The sequence below is a fragment of the Lagopus leucura genome, unplaced genomic scaffold (assembly GCF_019238085.1).
Source record: "Lagopus leucura isolate 7727_CA_CO unplaced genomic scaffold, USGS_WTPT01 Super-Scaffold_1, whole genome shotgun sequence".
NCBI lineage: Eukaryota > Metazoa > Chordata > Aves > Galliformes > Phasianidae > Lagopus > Lagopus leucura.
This window is the reverse complement of record NW_024962250.1, coordinates 8,764,060-8,782,105: the sequence shown is the minus strand read 5'-3', so window position 1 is coordinate 8,782,105 and position 18,046 is coordinate 8,764,060. Positions and strand designations below refer to the sequence as shown.

The 18,046-nt window shown below is 37.8% G+C and overlaps 1 protein-coding gene across 3 annotated transcripts in view; it reads left to right on the top strand.

The window, feature by feature from the left end:
• The window catches only part of ZNF106 (zinc finger protein 106), a 33,305-nt gene extending 17,969 nt beyond the window's left edge, over positions 1-15,336 (top strand). For 2 of the 3 annotated variants that reach the window (XM_042870645.1, XM_042870635.1), the window contains 17 exons: positions 591-1,212; positions 2,123-2,192; positions 3,139-3,293; positions 3,386-3,446; positions 3,715-4,047; positions 4,906-5,680; positions 6,040-6,095; positions 6,579-6,724; positions 7,030-7,164; positions 8,601-8,717; positions 9,163-9,354; positions 10,991-11,053; positions 11,797-11,916; positions 12,311-12,382; positions 13,245-13,316; positions 13,880-14,026; positions 15,025-15,336. In XM_042870645.1, the coding sequence (XP_042726579.1) occupies positions 591-1,212; positions 2,123-2,192; positions 3,139-3,293; positions 3,386-3,446; positions 3,715-4,047; positions 4,906-5,680; positions 6,040-6,095; positions 6,579-6,724; positions 7,030-7,164; positions 8,601-8,717; positions 9,163-9,354; positions 10,991-11,053; positions 11,797-11,916; positions 12,311-12,382; positions 13,245-13,316; positions 13,880-14,026; positions 15,025-15,081 (3,193 nt within the window). In that variant the 3' untranslated portion in view covers positions 15,082-15,336. The remainder of the gene's footprint in view (positions 1-590; positions 1,213-2,122; positions 2,193-3,138; positions 3,294-3,385; positions 3,447-3,714; positions 4,048-4,905; positions 5,681-6,039; positions 6,096-6,578; positions 6,725-7,029; positions 7,165-8,600; positions 8,718-9,162; positions 9,355-10,990; positions 11,054-11,796; positions 11,917-12,310; positions 12,383-13,244; positions 13,317-13,879; positions 14,027-15,024) is intronic. The other variant, XM_042870655.1, reaches the window with a different exon arrangement.
• The last annotated feature ends 2,710 nt before the right edge of the window (positions 15,337-18,046 follow it).

Below are 18,046 nucleotides of genomic sequence, written 5' to 3'. Positions count from 1 at the left end.
AGGACTACAAAAATTGAGTTTGCTTGAGTTGTTGCAGACAGAATAAATGTTTCCTTTTCAGATATTTATCTGTTTTAATCTGATAAGCAGTTTGTGTTTGTATTTAGAGTGACTGTAAAATAGTTAATGCTTTAAGCCTCATAGAGGGCCTGAAGGTTTTGCAGACTCTTGAAAATATGTAATCTTTGCTAGTACCAAACTGGATTACAGGTAGTTCTGAAAATGATATGTTTTGCTTCTGTTTGAGATTTTGCTTTAGAGTTGAGCTTTATAAGACACTGAGGAGCAAAGGTATCAGCTTTAATGTTGTTTGAGCGATGAACAGATCTTCAAATTTCAAAATTCTAAAAGCTAATGAAGATTCTTTTCATGATTTGGAAATTGTCTTGTCAATTCTTAGCAACAAAATGTGATTTTGTGATACACAGAAGATACTGCTTTGCTACGTGAGGCATAAACTGCAGAATACCAGTTTAATGAGTTGCTCATCTTTTCAAACAGTAACATGCAGCTAGGAAAAGGGGAGTCTTTTTGTTTTTTTTTAGATTCAAATAATTTGTTACACATGTGGTTTTTTCTTTTTGTTGAAGGTTTGGTATAGAAATGGTGCCTCTCGTTCAAAATGATCAAGAGAGTCTAGAACTTGGTGAAGAATCTGATCTGTCTACTCTGGAAGGATTCCAGTGGGAAGGGATTTCCTTAGCAGTGCCTGGATCAGCCAGAAAACGTAGCTTTTCTGAAAGCAGTGTCATTGCAGACAGACACCCTTCTGCTTACAGCTTTTTTAGTGAACAACCCAAAGCAAAAGAACGTGAGGAAAGGCAAATAGTTGCAGACAGACACCTACGTGATATAACATCTGGATACGAGGCAAGTGTTGACATTGAAGCTGACTTGAAACAGGAGACCTCTTCTCTTTCTTTGTCACCGTTTATATCTGAAAGAACTGAGACCCCTGGAAAGAAACAAAGCCTACAGGCTACTTCTGAGCTCACTGGCCTCACAAAAGCAGAGCAAGACAGTCTAGACAAGAGAACACCTCTTCTTGAAAAACAGAATGTGTTAGAAATCTCAGAAGAAAATTCTCTGGCTTCAAGTGATGTACTTCTTGCAGTGTCTAGTAACGTAGATGCAGCAACGGACAGTAGCTACACTTCTGGTACTGAGCAAAATGACAGCCAAGGAATTGGAAAGAAACGAAGAGCGACAGGAGTAAGTGTACAGTTTTGTGCAGTTTTGGTGTGCTAAAAATGTAAATTCCCATGTATATATCCCATCCCAGAAGGATGACTTTATCTTATTGCCTTGTATGTTAATAGGTTTATCTTGCTTATTTGACGTAATTGTATTTAAATATTTTCAATTTCTGCTTTTTTAGCACAAGATTTTTGGTTAGTCCTTTTCTATTAGTAGGAACTACAGATGCTCTTCAGTTTTGATTCAGTGATAAGCTAGTAAATAAGCTGTTAAAATATTTCCATGAAAGTAGTTAGGGTTGCAGTGGGGATCTTTTGTTTTCTAAAACTGAAATGAAAGCTAAAATGTAGTAGACATTTTGTTTTCTTAGACATTTCAGGTCTTACGGTCAAACAAGAGAAGACAATCCTCTTTACAAAACCAAATACTTAAAATAAGGTAGAAAAAGATTGAAGATGGTAGCCTATCTGTCTCTAAGTCAGAAATTTCTCCATCTGAATGTTTAATTGCCTTGTCTTAGTCTTACACAAAGTAAAATAGATGCTTCTGAACAAATTAATCAGAATGAATTTGCTAAATGCAGGATGTGAGAATTTAAATTCCTCAGTAATTTCATCCTTTAGATTGTCAACTAAATCTATTAAACAGAAAATCTGAACCAAGTATGGTCTTGAGAATCTAAGCATGTTGAAAGCTGACTGCTTATTTAATATTTCATGTTGAGATGAAAACATGGCACTCACTTTGTTTCATTCTCACTTTTAAGAAGAGAGGGAAGGACAAGTTAGATAAGAATGCACAGAATTGTACGTATTCTTTCCTGCGGTTAGGAATGATGCTTCTTGAGATAACAGTGGATGTTTGTCGTCTTGACTTAGGCAATCTTGCTGTAGTGTCTTTTGTTAACAAGAGATCTTACTCGTAGGAAGGATCCTCTCCTGAAATCCCCAGTCTGGAAAGAAAGAATAAAAGAAGAAAAATCAAAGGTAAAAAAGGTGAGTGACTATTATGTGCATGTATGTCTAGGGTAGAGATTGTAAATGCCTAGTAGTGTTCTGACTTGGATGTAGCGGCTGTTCCTTAGTGTTACATTGGTGTGTCTTGGCTCTTGCTCAGAGTCATAGGGTAGACTCTTGTCAGGTCTGTAAGATCTACAGAATTAGAGCTAGAACAACCTGATGTGTTTGGGTCTCTTCTCTTTCCATCCTTGTTTGGAATCCTGGCTTCTAGGTGACTAGTAAAATTCAATGTGTGGAAGGATTTGCTTTGTATTGCTTGGTTCTATCACCATATCATTGTAAATAAATCTATTGAAAGAAATTAACTTGAAAAAAGCTGAGGAGTGCACAAATTGAAACTTGATTGATTTGGAGCATCTCTGTAATGCCAGAGGGCCTCTAAAAAAGAATATTTATTGAAAACAGTGCTTGCAGATTGTTAGGAGATTGTAAACAAATCTCGCAGCCAAGATGCTATTTTGATTAGTAAATGATTTTATCATAGAAGTCTTTTAGTCTTACCCACCTTTTCTTGACCTCTGAATTAGCTAAAAAATTTAAATGTTTAGTTTAAATTTGTCTTTGCCTTTTTTTATTACATTACTGAAAAGTATGAATTTGTACTTCCTGTGTAAATATACTTCAATAAAAGATCGTTTTGGAAGAAGGTGACTTCCTGTTCTGTGCTGGAAAAACTGACTTAAAAAAAAGTTACTGCAGTCAAAGTTGAGATCATTTAAAGAGAATTATTCTTGTTCTTCTGTGTAATAAGTGACTGTTCCTGTGCACAGATGCTTTTAAGTCTCTTGCATAACTATTAATACTTTACCTAATTCATGTGTTTATTTGTTCGGAAGTGATAATATTTGAGGCAATACCTGTCATGTATTTTAATGTGTTGCAAGTACCATTATATGCTAAATTATGCCGACTTTTTTTCCAGAACGTTCTCAAGTAGACCAGTTGTTGGCTATTTCACTGAGGGAGGAAGAATTGAGCAAGTCCCTACATAGTGTGGACGATAGTCTCTTGCAGGCTAGAGCTGCCCTACAGGCTGCATATGTTGAGGTTCAACGATTCCTCGTGTTAAAGCAACAGGTAACAGTAGGCTTTTGAGACTGGCGGAACTAAAAGTTAGCAGCCTGAGAAACTACCATTAATAGAAGTGATTAAAAACTCCTGTTTTGCAGATAACCATGGAAATGAGTGCACTGAGAAGCCAGAGGATCCAGATCTTGCAAGGCCTACAAGGTATGAGATACTGATAATAGCACTGAAATACTGACTCATATTCTTTGAACTCAATGTCTTGTAAAAATTGTGCTTGTAAATAGTAGAACAAACTTTAGGCTTTTCACAGTGAACTCTTTATTGTTCAGATGTGATATATTGCGTCTGGTAGTGCTGGATCTACTGGATTTCTTGCAAATTTTTCTCTTCCTTGTCTATCTGTCAGAAATTATCTCTTGACACTGCTGACTTTTTTTGTTTTGTTTTTCCTCTTCTCTTTTACCATTAGAGACGTATGAACCTTCTGAACTGTCAGAGCAACTCCCCAGTAGTGTCTCAAGTGAGAGAAGAAACAGTGAATCTCAGGTGTCAGCTGATTTGCTTCCTGCAGGCTCTTTCTTGCCCCTTTTGGACACTTTGTCTGTACCTCCACTGGGAACTGCTGTTCACTTAGACACATCAGCACCATTCCATTCTGGCATCACATTCACCACTCCTCCAGACTCCTCAGTACAAATTAAACGAGAACCTGTGTCTTTGGAAGCCTCAGAAGAAAATGTGAATACTGTACTCCAGAGCTCTCTATGTGCTTCACGAACAGAAGTGGTAGCACAGAAGGATGGTATGTGTGGCTCTTTTTTTAAGGAGTAGCTTTATGAAAATGCAAGAAATCTTTTGCTTTTTTTTGTAGAATAAGCCAGTTGGGTGACAAACCTGCAGGCTGTTGTGCAGGAGTGAACTCCCACTGAGCAGCTGAAGTACATTAGGCTTGTGCTGATTAATAATGGTCTTCTACAGTAATGATGACTAGGTAAAAGAACACAGCAAAGGGTAGAGCATCATAAGCCAGTACTGTAGGATTCACCAAAGGTTTTTTCTGAGAAGTTTGAAAGCATCCAGTTATCCAGAAACTTGAATCTTTTGCCCCCTTGCTTTGATTCTTGTACACAAGTAAATATTTTATTTTCCAGTGGCATTTTTTAAAGACCGAATAGCTGACTAGAAGAGCAGATGTGCATGTGTACATATCCTTTCAAGATACAGGAGTATATACTTGTAGCAGAAATGTTAAGTCATGGCTTGAAACAGAGATTAAGCACCTGGTAGGAAGGCAGGGCCAACCCAGTGGAGCATAGCTGTGTGCAATGCAGCTTGCATCGTGGCTCCACCCCTTTCCAGACCTCATTTAAGTGTTGGCAGTGGAGGCAAGGGTATCTTGCTGAAAGTTCCTGCATACCTAAGGCCTTCCTAGGGTAAGCAGATTCTTTCCTTTGTTTCTCTGTCCACAGCTGCCACATTTAAGCATATCCTCATTTACTGCAGCCTAGGAATTTGCTACTGCACTGTCATTGCTGTGCTTCCCATCGCATTACAGTGTTACAGTACTTTACATGACATTTAATTGTAAATGAAAAATTGCAGGGAAAGCAAGCTTTGCATCTTACAGAGAATGAATATAACACTAGTCTCTCTTCTTCAGAAGAAATCATCCAAAAAACATCAGTGTATCCGGTTATCTCTGCAACCATATCCCTATCAGAGCTGACAGCTTGTTTCCAGCACACTAGTCAAGAAGTTCACAAGCCTGCTGTGGATAGGGGAAAGGCTGGACTTTTGGAGAATCCTTCTCCTTCGCTGTCTACTTTCAGCAAAAGAGAAGCAAATGGAGTGACTGAAAGCTTTTTACTGGATCAGTGTAGCACCTTGCTTCCAGATCGTTCAGTCCTTCTAGAAATGCCAATGGATAAAACTCCCAGATTGTCAGCAGAACCATCGGAACAACAGGCAGCAAACACTCTAGTCCCAGCAGAAAAGGGAAACAGAAGGAGAAGAAAGTTAAGGAAAAAGAAAACGCTGAGGGCAGCTCATGTGCCAGAAAACAGTGACACAGAACAGGATATAATTGACTGTAAGCCTACCCGGAAGGTCAAGAGTGGAAAAGTTTCTAAGGGAGAAAAAATTACAACATCAACTCCTCAAAAACAGGGAGATGGTGTTGCTGTTCAAGCAGCTAGAAACAAGGATGAGAATGATAGTGATGCTTCTTTGGAACTAGTGGAAGTTGCAGTGCCCCAGTGTGAAGTGGTTGATGTTGGTTCATCAGAGTCAGGAGATGAGAAACCAGACAGTCCATCAAAGAGAGAGTTGTGCAGCACTGTGGACCAAGCAGTCTTAGAGGCATCTTGCTCAGGTTATGATGAAGTGAGCTCTACCAGTGAGATTGGCACAAGTTATAGGGATGATACGAAAAGAAGGTAAGATTGTTGTAGATCTCTCAAAAGTATTATAAGATGTATTTTTTTCCTGTTGAGAAAGTTTTACATCAGTAATTCTTAATTTTGTTTGGAAATTAAAATTGAGGGAAAATATGCCTGTCTGTATGTTGTAAATTGAATTTGCTTTAATCCAACTAACAAGTGTACATTGTTGTCTGCCAGTTTCTCTAACAACTGGAACGTGGTCCTGCTGCATGGAAAATATTTTTTATCTTAGCCTGTTATAGACAGTTTTCTGCTTAGTGCAGAGTCTTGTGTTCTGGAGTACTACTTATACCAATAACTTATTGGAAAATGAGCAAGCAGAATCCAATCTTGCTACTTTATTTCTGTTACAGTGTGGCTGACACACAGGCTTCTATATCATCACTAAGAGGATCAAAGAACTCATCAGGTATATCTTTTAAGCTGCTCTTGTAGTTTGTGTATCATAGATTGCAAGAACTGAAGTCAGGTCTAGACTGAGCTGCTGCCGGAGGAATTTAGCTATGAAGATGGAATACACTTAAAGCATTAAAAGTGAAGCATGCTCACGTGCATCATCCCTCACTGAGAGCTTTGTGCCTTGAGCCTTTGCTACCCCATCCGACACTAACAGTCCTTCTACACAGTTTCTGTGAGGCTGTGGGACAGACAATAATACAATCCTCTTGCTATTTTTAAAGATCTCTCTGGATTTGATATATGAAGACTCTTCAGGCTTTTTATGTTGTATTGTGACACTTACAGACTCCAGCTGAGAACTGCAGTGAAATCTATAAAGATGCTGAGCCTACATAATAGTTCTAGTGTTTGGTGGGGAGAAAGGAAAACAAACAAACAGTAGTATGTTTGTGTTTCTTCACATAATCAAAGAATGTGCGTCTCTATTCTACAGAAGTGTCTTCAGAGCCAGGTGAGGATGAAGAACCTACAGAGGGGAGCTTTGAAGGACACCTGGCTGCAGTGAATGCTATTCAGATTTTTGGGAATTTGTTGTACACCTGCTCAGCAGACAAAACAGTTTGTGCCTACAATCTGGTTGTAAGTAAGGTTGTGACAATGGTGTAAGAATAGTTCCAATCACAAGGTTGCAATTGTGTGTTTGTGAAGCATTATGTAGTTAAGGAAATAGCTGCTTTGAGTGCTTTTTTGAGCGAGTTTTTTTTTTTTTTTTTTACTCTATCTTCAAGTCTCTCTTCTCTCCCCTTCATCTTGTAAGAGGGGTAAAAGGCATTTGTTGCAGGTCCTGCTGTTTTTATTACCTGCTCCACCCTACTTTGTCAGGCATGGATCCTGAGAGGTATTGCAGACCTTTAGTGTGATGGACCATATGCTTTGCTTTCTAGAGCAGGAAGTGTGTGGCCGTCTTTGAGGGACATACTTCAAAAGTGAACTGCCTCCTGGTCACTCAGACAAATGGGAAGAATGCTGCGCTTTACACTGGCTCAAGTGATCACACCATCAACTGTTACAGTATCAAGGTACTTCAATTCTGTGTTGATGAACATGTACTTCTTTGTTATGCAATGACTCTTTGCAAATATAAATGAAATAAGTCATTTAAAACCTGGTAAGCTATATATGAGCTTTACTTCATACCTCCTTAGAGCAAAGCAGGAAGAAAAAAATGGAAAAAAAAAAAAGGTAATCTCCTGGTTTATCAGTGGACTCCTTGTCAGAACAGCATGATGAGACCTCATATTGGGAATGCAAATATGCGGGATGGACGTCTGTCTGAATTTTGAATTCACTGTATCTCTAATTTTATTTCTGATATAAAATGTAGTTCTCCTTACAGAACAGCTTTTGATAGAACAGGCACAGAAGGCTGAGGATTTTTGAAGCTGGAATTTGAAAGATAAACAGTAGGAAGGCTTGTTCTACGTGTACGCTCATCACTCCACAAGTAATGCCTCCCAACTATTTCAGTGGAGATTAGAGTAGATGCAAAGGGCACAATAATACTAATTGTGATTTGATAGAGCAAATTCTCAGCTGCAAAACTCTATTTGAAGATAGTCACCACCATTAGCTGTGCATTTTTTCCAGTAATAAACAAGAGCCTGCATACTATGCTTATAAAAGCCAGTACCAGTAGAGGTGACAGCTATGCATGGACATCTGGAATGTGACTTGTCTTTCACCTTCCTGTTACCACTGCTGAAATGCAGCACTTGCAGCCTGACTGTGCTCACATCCTCTGTTTGATCTCCATAAATGTTCAGCAAGCATCAGTGAATGTCTGTGGGTGCCATTTTCTCCATATGTGGGAAATCAGTGACACCTGTGTTTCATATGCACTTCCATGTCAGGCATCATATTGTCAGACTGCTCTTCTGCTGCCATCTGTCGCAAGGCAACAGAATGTAATGGAATATTGGGTAGTTTGCCTCTATTGCCAACCACCATTGCCTCTGATGTTGTGGGCTAACATGATAAAATAGGAGGCATTACTTTCAGGGCAGCCCTCTTAGATTTAAGGACTGGAAGGTAAATATCTGCTTTTGGGAGTAAACTGCCAGATGCTTTTGACACTTCAGATGATGATTCATGGCATGTTCCTGTAGAGGACTTCATGGGTATTCCTTGAACTCAAGCTTGTAACAGGGTGTTTTTCATATACCTACTCTAAGCCGGTATATATGTGGCTAGAAGAAATCTTTTAGTGCTATAGATACTACAGCTAGTTGCTTAAGTACCATCAAGTCCCAAATATAGGAATGAGCAGATAAAAAAAAAAAAACACAACAGGATCAGACTGCTGGGTGACACCAGGTATTGAGATGTTTTTCTTCAGCTCTGCTAGTTCAAAAAATGTAGTCTTAGGTGAAAATCATCATTCACTCCAGACTTTTTTTTTTGTCTCTGAACTGTTTTCAGTTGATGAAAAGCTTTAAATAATTATTTCTATTGTCAGACCAAAGAATGCATGGAACAGTTTAAACTGGAAGATCGGGTGCTCTGTTTACACAGCAGATGGCGGATCCTTTACGCAGGCCTTGCAAATGGCAGTGTGGTTACATTCAGCATAAAGGTTGGTTTGTTTGAATATTGGCACTTAAACGAAGTGAAAACTGCATTGGAGTGGGCTTTTTTCTTTCAGTCCTTTCTCTTGAGTAATATGTGTATTTGTAACTTAGGTATTTTGATATAAATAGTCACTTTAGTCCTTCTTAATCTTTCTTATCCCTTCTCCCCTGTTCTCCAATTGCTTTTCTCTTAACTGGTCTGGTGTTTTGGTTTCATTAATGAGTTTTGAAAGCTGATATATGTACCTGTATATGTTTTTTCTCAATGAATGCTTTTTGCTCTCCTTTTTCTAACTCTGAAGGGGGATTTACTGGGCTTTTCCTTAATTACTTTTTTTGTTTTGCTTTAAAGCCCAGTTAAAGGAATTACTTCCTTGATTTGGAAACTTAATTTCTAGTTAGTCATAGCAAAGTTTTAGTTCTTAAATACCAATTTTTCCACTCCAACAGAACAACAAGAAAGTTGATACCTTTGAATGCCACAGCCCTAGAGCAGTGAGCTGCTTGGCCACAGCTCAGGAAGGAGCACGCAAGCTGTTGGTAGTGGGCTCCTATGACTGCACCATCAGCGTACGAGATGCGCGGAATGGGTTGCTTCTCAGAACTCTCGAAGGTCACAGCAAAACTATACTCTGCATGAAGGCAAGTGTTTCCCAAAAATGTTTTTTGACAAAGGATCCTTAGAACTGGGCAATGGAATTGCCAGATCACAGCCTGAACCAATGGTTGAGCACCAGGTGAGAAGGTGTGGCTAACTCAAGGTGCTCAGGTGCAAGCAACTTACCTGAGTGACCAGAAGGGGTGGAGTGTGGATCCACCCCTCCCCACCCTTATTTTCAAGGGTTAGCAGTCGAGGGAACAGCATCTCTGTGAATAGGGATTTTGCTTCTCTTGAGCTATTACTGTCATCATAAGGGGTCAGCCAATTTTCCTTATTACCTGCTATTGCTCTGTATTGCCTGTGTCCCATTTGAAGGCATTGTCATAACTTTCTTTTGCTGTATACTGTCATCTTTTTCCTTCATCTAATAATTAGCAGATTGTGGTAGACAAGAGATGCCTTCTCCATTTCAAAAGATAACAATGGTTTGTTAGGAAAACTGTCATCATGCTGTAGAAGCTGATGTTTATGTTTGTAGGAAGCACATTTGTTTCTTGTTATTAAACAATTTCAGGGAATCTTGAAGTGTGAGATCCCCAGAATGAAAGAATGGAGGAAAAGTTGGTAAAAAGGTGAAGCTAGTTTTCACATACCTTAATTGTAGAAACCTCTCAGGAAACTGGAAAAAAAAGTATCTAGAAAACTATCCTTCAGTAGAAGAATCGCTATTTATTCTGAACTAAAATATGCTTTTTGCATAATTTTTTTCCTTAAGTCTAGGCTTGAAATTTTTGAGCTGCTGAATGTGGACATAATTTCAGGATACTACTAACAGGACTCTGTTACTGGTATAGCCAGAGCCAGCTTTCCTGTCAATGAACAGTCTTCAGGTGGCATATATTGTATTTCAGATTGAATGGCTCTGTTCATGTTAAGAAAATTGTTTTAATTTTGTCATTATGAATGACATAAGCCTGCCCATTTGATGGTTACTTTGTTTGGTCTGATGTAACGTATTGTCTGAAGTTGGTGTATATGCTTGTCTGGCTGCTTTGCTCTAACCACAGTCATCTATAAATAGGGGATGACTGTTCCATACGCAGTCCTTGTTGTCTTGGATGTGGTTCACTGACATGGTGTGTTTTTCCTTGTGAACTCTCTGCCCTAGTCCAGCATGCATGTCAGTGTATTGTGGTTCCTTCTTGATCCATGGTGGAACTGTTTAGCATCCTTTCTAGACTGATACTTGTTGGGAACACTGTCTTCTATAACAAATGCACACAGCAGATTCAGCAGTAACAGGAAGCATTAGGTTTTATCGTGCATGTGGGGACAGCATTCTGTATTTGGTTCACTTGGTCCTGGATCTGGAGCTCAGTTAGCCCTCAGAGAGTAGCCTGCAGGATAAATTAGCCTGGTGGGCTTCTAATGTCAGTTGTGAAGTATCAAATTATCATTAGGATAGCTTAACATACTTCCTAGCTCTCAATTAACTTGGTGCATGCGTTTTTTTTGTACTCGGTTGATTTTTCTTATCTGTCAGATACAGGAAATATTATTTTGCAACTTCAATCATGAATCAGAATGTTCTGAACTTTAATCAGAATGTTTCATTTGGCTACTTCCATGTTATTACATAGAAGTGAGTAGAAATAACACTTTTTTTTTTTTTTGAAGGTTGTGAATGATCTGGTGTTCAGTGGTTCCAGTGACCAGTCTGTCCACGCCCACAACATTCATGTAAGTCTTTCTCTATAAAGCTGGAATAACTTCTGTTAAGGCAGTGAAAACCTGTGCTACAATGTCAATATTGCAAATAATTATGACTGGTGGTAGAAAAAAAATAACCAGAGAAGAAAACCATATGTTTCTGTTCTTTATTTAATGTGACTATGCACTACCGTAAAGGGGGGATGCATGGGGTAAAATGCTTTAGGAAACATTGTTAAATGTGTTGACACACTCAATATGGTATATAACACCCTTTTATCAGGGGCTCTTTTTTTTGTGAATATTTCTACAAAGCTACTGATAATGTGGAAGGGGTTTCTGTAGCTATGCAATGAATGAGACTAAAACTTACCACATTTTCAGTTAATTGACAGGGGAAAAAAAGTATATTTGTGTATTTAGCTAAATTTGCTCAATGGTCCTTGTGGCTACATAAATACTACTGGTACTGATCAGCACAGTACCAATTGCAGGGTAGATGGGAACATGTAGATAATAATGGAAAGAGGGGAAGTAGATATCTCATAGTGATGTGCATTTCTATTGGACTGCAGTGACTCCTTGTTAACTTAAGCAAAGAAAATATTCTTTATCATAATCTGTAAGTGCTTTTGTAAGAAATGGAAGTTTAATAAAGGATATATCTGTTCTGTGATTGGTGAGGGTTGAAGCTAGCAATTCAAAGTGAAACTAAAACAGTTTTGTTTCACTAAAAATGATAAGCTGCTTGGCTCTCCTTGTTCTTGGCACAGACTGGAGAACTGGTACGGATCTATAAAGGTCATAACCATGCAGTAACGGTTGTGAACATTCTGGGGAAAGTGATGGTAACAGCATGCCTCGATAAATTTGTTCGTGTTTATGAACTACAGGTAAGAGTATAGATGGTTATTAATCTACCTTATGTGTTAAATGTGTTAAAGTCATCTTTGTGCTTACTGGTCTCTGGCCCACTCAGAATTTGCAGCCAAAATGCGTGAGTTTTAAAAGAGCATAACCTCAACTATTGTTATCCAATGATAATTTCAGCTCAAAGAAGTGGGAAAGTGACTTCATCTTCTTGAAAGATCAAACCCAACAGAAGGAATCACAGAAGTAATGGAAAATAGAGAGCTTTCATTGTGCCTACAGAACTTGGAATATCCACTGGGTGGAGTGTTGATTGCTACCTAGGAAACTGCTTTTGGAAGCATTGTCACTTGCATGTCTGTGAAAAATAACTGTTAACTATTGTGCCAGTAAATGTCTGTTTCTCTTTCTTTCAAGTCACATGACCGCTTGCAAGTTTATGGAGGCCATTCAGATATGATCATGTGCATGACCATCCATAAGAGCATGGTAACTTCCCTCTTCTCACTGATCTCAAATAGGAAGTTGTATTTTCCGAAACCATTTAGACAACTTTATTTTTTCCTCAGATAATGAAATGAATTTGTTCTTCAGCTAAGGCAGAGGTATTCACAAATGTCAGCCAAAAAATCAAGTTGTTACAGCAGCCTTGTGTTTGTGTAATATTATTGAATGGGTAACTTTTGAAAGAACTTACACAAAGATATGCACTTGTGTTAAGTGCACAGACTTATTTCTTCAGGCAAGGTAGAGTTCAGAAACACTTCTGGATAAGTATTTGCATAAAATAGTCAGTAAAAGTACTTATCTGCATGATGTGTAGGAATTTGTTTGCTAACTTACTTTCAGCTTATAGGATATGTTAAAAGGTCATGGTCGTTATCTGTAAAAACAGAATTGATCTATGTATTGGAATACCTATGGCCCAAGCTTCACTTCTCATATGAGAGAGATGGAGAGTTAAGTGCAGCCAAGCTTTGTCCTTTCAGTCTGAAACTTGAGTAGTCCTGCTGTAATAATCCATTCTGGGCATTCTGAAATCAAAGAAGCATCCAGATAAGTGGCTTTATTGAAGAGTGAAGGACAGTAATTTTCTGTGGTAGTCAAAAAAGGAAGTTGTAGTCTGTCACCCACAGCAAATTCGTTGTTATATCCTAGTGATGCATTTCCAATAGGCAGAAGGACTTGAAATAAATAAAACTTCCAGTTTGTATGGTTCTCTGTATTATTGGTTTAAATAATGTATGACTACAAGAATCTTACATCTAATATATTCTACCCTGAAACCTTCAAAACTTGATTTCATTCTTTCTATTCCCAGCTTTTTTCTTCATAAATACTTCTTTTACAGATCTACACTGGATGTTATGATGGCAGCGTCAGAGCTGTGAGGCTTAATCTGATGCAGAACTATCGTTGCTGGGTAATGAGCAAAACATCTTTGGCCTCTCTTTGGTATAGCTTTTATACTGATTTCTAGAGATGGTCACTATTCAACCTTGGGTAGCTTGACCTTTAATGTATTACAGTTCAATCTTTTAAATATCACTTTGAGTATATACTGGTAGTTGTATTTCTCATGCTTTGGGGGCAAGTCAATGGTAGCATCTTAGAACTATTTTTCTTTTGGATGATCTTTAGATAGTGGCATGAAAATTGTTAAAAGAGCAGGAAAAAAACAAACCAACAAAACAATGGCTCTGTCTCCGGAAAGCTGAAGTTCTGTAAAGGCAAGGCCTTGTTTTCCTAAACCCATTCTTGCTGATGATCTTGAATGATGACTAGAAGCAGGAAAAATCTCAGGCTTATAACTGAATGAAGAGAGTTCACTGAGAATGTATGGAATAAGAACATTAAGAAGTTAGAGGAGGCATGTGTGAGAACAATCCTTGTTGAATATTGTTAAGTTGCAAGAATAAATGGATTAACTACTTTTTTTTTCCCCTGGGTGATTTTTGGGTATGCTTTTTTTTTTTTTTCTACCAGTGGCATGGATGTTCACTGATCTTTGGAGTTGTTGACCACCTGAAACAACACTTGCTAACTGACCACACCAACCCAAATTTTCAGACCTTAAAATGTCGTTGGAAGAACTGTGATGCTTTCTTTACTTCCAGGAAAGGTTCCAAGCAGGTATTTTATTCAAGTTTTTTTTTGGTACTATACTAGAAAGGTTTAAAAAAAAAAAAAAAAAAAAAAAAACAACTCCCACACCTAAATATGAAGTACATGCTGTCAACACAATTATGGGACTTCCACTTCTCTTAAAGATTAATAAATTCTTCTGTTTTTAATAGCCTAACTGAATGTAGTTAGACCATACAAGGCTAACAGGGTTCAGCTTGTAACAGGTAAGGAGTGCACTGATGTATAACTTGAGATATGGTAAACTTAAAATAGTTTGGTTTAAAATCTTATATGGAAGTGATAAAACTCTTGCAATGCCACAAGCAATTCTGGTAACTATACTTAAGATGTTAAGTTTTTGTGGTATAGTTTACTGTTTAAGATGAACAAATATCAGTTTGAAATATATTTATTTAACTTTTATCTGTACATGCAATTTCTGTGGATACTGTTGCTGTGTACTCTTTGCTGGAGACTGGTTTTGGTAACAGTCTGTGTAATTGTAACATTCTATGTTAATGCCAGCACAGATGTCAAAACTGAAGAAGGCTTGAGAGTTGGAGTCTAGCTTGATCAAGGTCATGAGGAAAGAGTTAGGAGGAGTAGGAAGGTTGTGCCATTCATGTTGATATGTAAAATCCATGCTTTACTCTATGGCAATATACTGTGCCTCCCTGTTGAATGCTTTTGATAATACACAATAGAAGAAAGTTTCTTTTAGAACTGAAAAACAGAAGTAGAGTCCTTAATTTCAGTTTAAGCACTTTTTTTGGATAGGATGCATTTACTTGGTAAGGCTTTCCTGTCAGAAAGGAAGCTCTTGTTCTGTTTTCTTTGAATCATGTGGTGCACAAGATTTTATGTAAATTATAATAGCTTGGTGTTAATTTTTAAGAAGGCTTATGCCAAAAATTTACTTTATCCAGAGTGTCACCTTTACTGAGGCTTATAGAATCTTTTAGTTTTTGTCATTTTTTTCAGTGACTTCTTTGTTCCTTTTCTAGGATGCTGTGGGACACATTGAAAGACATGCTGAGGATGACAGCAGGGTTGACTCATGAAACTTTTCACCTCCCACATTGGGAAGTAATTCATGTCAAGATTATTCCAAATAACATCAGTTTCTTACTCCAGTCTTTTCTCTTGCTTTTACTACTTGGAATGTAAAAAGGAAATGGAGCTGAAAAGCCTTGCTACAGAGCTGCAGGTTATGTTACATGCTGTAGACATAAGGCTGGTCACTTAAGAAGTGGCCCAAATGTAAGATTCTGTCAAGTTTTCAATTTGTTGACAAATAAGACTATTTTCCCCCCTCATCTGCCTTCTTTTATGAAGTATGTTCTTGAGAATGTTTGGGAAGTGCAGAGGGGTGTTTAGAAGTTAGATGACGATGGGTGCTGGTATTTACACACTCAGCTTGAAACCTGTTAAGTGTCTAACTAAAACATGCCTGTTTTTATTATATCTATTTTTGCTGATTTTAATAAAAATCTGCAAACCAGAACATCAAAAAATCTGGCAGAATACATATTGGCTTTCTTCATAAAAAGAAATGGTATTTTATGGAGAACTGGAATGAGTTTTTTAACGTTAACTGTAATTTATATTTTAATCTTTGTCTAAAAAATTTCTATAATTGCCACAATATATATGGTGACAGGCTACCCTAAATATTACACCTCTTGAGGTGTTTTGATGTTTTCTTTGGAGGAAAGCAGTCCTTTGACAGGTATGCGAGCAGCAGCAGAACAGCTCTGCTCTCATCCCTTTCAATCTTAGTCTCTCGTAGGTCCTAATGTGCAGGAAGGGAGAAACCAGTATCAGCTTTTGTTTCTCAGTGTAACCACTATTATTTGATACATCACCAGAGTTGGATTCCTTATGTGATTCCTTTGGAATTCCGTAATCCTGTATCTTTATTACAAAGCAAACAAATAGAAGTTCAAAGTCACTATAAAGTAGAAGAATTTAGATCTAGTGTTATTTTGTTTCTGTTGTGAACTGGCTTAATTTGCTGTATTAAGTTCACAAAAAGTCAACAGGGTTCTATGATTTTTAGGTCTAAAATTCTCAAGCAGAAGCTGGGGATACGAAATGCATGTTTAATAGAAAAAATTATCTTGTTTCCAGAAATGTACGTAATGGACACAGGGAAGCCAGTGCAAAGTGGAAGAGTCTCTACTTGTGCAGGTGCCTCTGCTGCTGTCTCTTAGGGTTGCAGACTTGACCTCATTTTTCTATTGTGTTCAGTGAAATTTAACTTTTGCATTTGTGATGCTTTTTAAAGTAAGATGAATCTGGCGAAGAAGTCTCTTAAACAATGAAACTAATCTGCCAAAAACCTTTTTGTTGGTGTTTGACTAGCCTTCTGCTTAATTAAAAAAAAAAAAAAAAAGCAGGAGTCTCCTTAAAATGTAGCAGAAGATAAAGATATTCCAGTGTCAAAACTGAGTCACTTATAAGCATATCCAATGCTTTTCAAAGTGAATGTACTGCTTTCAGTGGACATCTCTTTAACCATCCGTTCAAGACTTCCTATGCTATCCATAGACCAAATGTATTTTGTAGCTTCATTCTTTGACTGCAACAAAATCTTTTTAGGCCAAGACTGACTGAAGGAGGCCCATTGATGTTCAGCTCTGCTATCAAGTCAAGGGACTTCAGGGCCTTCTCTGAAGCGCACAATGTTAATATTGTGTTATTGCACAAGCATAATTCCTCTGTGTTTGCTTGACATTGATGTTTTTTTTTCTTGAGAAAGACAGGAATAAAGTAGGAACAATATACAACAGAATCCTACTTCAGACATAGGAATTCTTGAGGTTCCAATGCTTTTTGTAGTTCTTTAGGTGATTTTTTTGGAGGTGTTTTTTTGTTGCTGTTGTTTGTTTTTGTTTTTATGAAGATGTTTGTAGACAGGAGAAATAAAAGCAATATGTGACTTAGACTCAAGGCAGCTTTGAGAGTTTTATGTATTTTTTAGAGGGGGGGGGGAAATGCATTGTTTTCTGCTTTATTGCTCTGGAATCTCCGAGAGTGTTTGAGATATTATTTTGTTTTTTTTTTTTTTTTTTTAATAAGTAGAGGGTTTCATATGACTTAAACTATTTCCACCATGACTGATATTAAAGAGGTTTTTTTGAACCCCAGTGAGGGAGATGTAGAAGTATGGAAGGAAACAATATTGACTTTTTGAGCTATTCTTCATAAGTTGTTACTGAAGTGATGGTGTGGAGCTCTGTGGTCAAAGGACAAGCATGTGGAGTGGTTCTATCACTAAACGTTGTGTGTGAAAGTAGATTTTGAACTTGGTGATTCTTATCCTCTCAGCTGATGCCTTTGTTTTCAGGAACATGCAGAGATCTTTCTCACTAAATGTTGCAACAAAGGCAGTTATTACACTTTATTTGCATTCCTGGTTAGTTATTGTGTTGATCTTTTTTAGATGGTGTAAAAGGAGACTTTTCTTGTAGTCAGTGATATTTCCTTCTCTGTTCTTAAAAACAGTCCGATCCAAAATTTTGGACTTCGGAAATCCGGCTTTAGCAGTGGTGTCTTTTGCTACTTCATAGGTGATTACAGATCCATTTTCAGAATCTTTAAAATGGATAAGAGACAGGAAAATAGCAGAGCTGCATGAGTGCTTATCAATTTTGCTTTGTATGTATAAAAAGATATGTATATTACTCAAGGGCTCAGATGAAATGTTGTGCTGCTTTGTCATGAGGTTATCTTAACAGGATTTGCTAGGAAGTTGTCATGCAGATATGAAATTCCACATACTTCCATGGACTTCTGTGGGGAATGCAGCTTCCATTAATGGCTGTTTGTTTCCTCCACATGTGGTTGCAGAAGAGCAATGGTAAATTGGTGTGTTCGATTGGCAACCATTGATGAGGTCCTCTCCAGGTTTGCAACTGGGGGTTCTGACTTGTGGTATACCTCTGGTCAGAGAGTGGTCAGGAAGGGCCATTGTGAAACATGAGTGGGGCAACTTCCGTGTGAGAAGCAGCACTACACATCTGA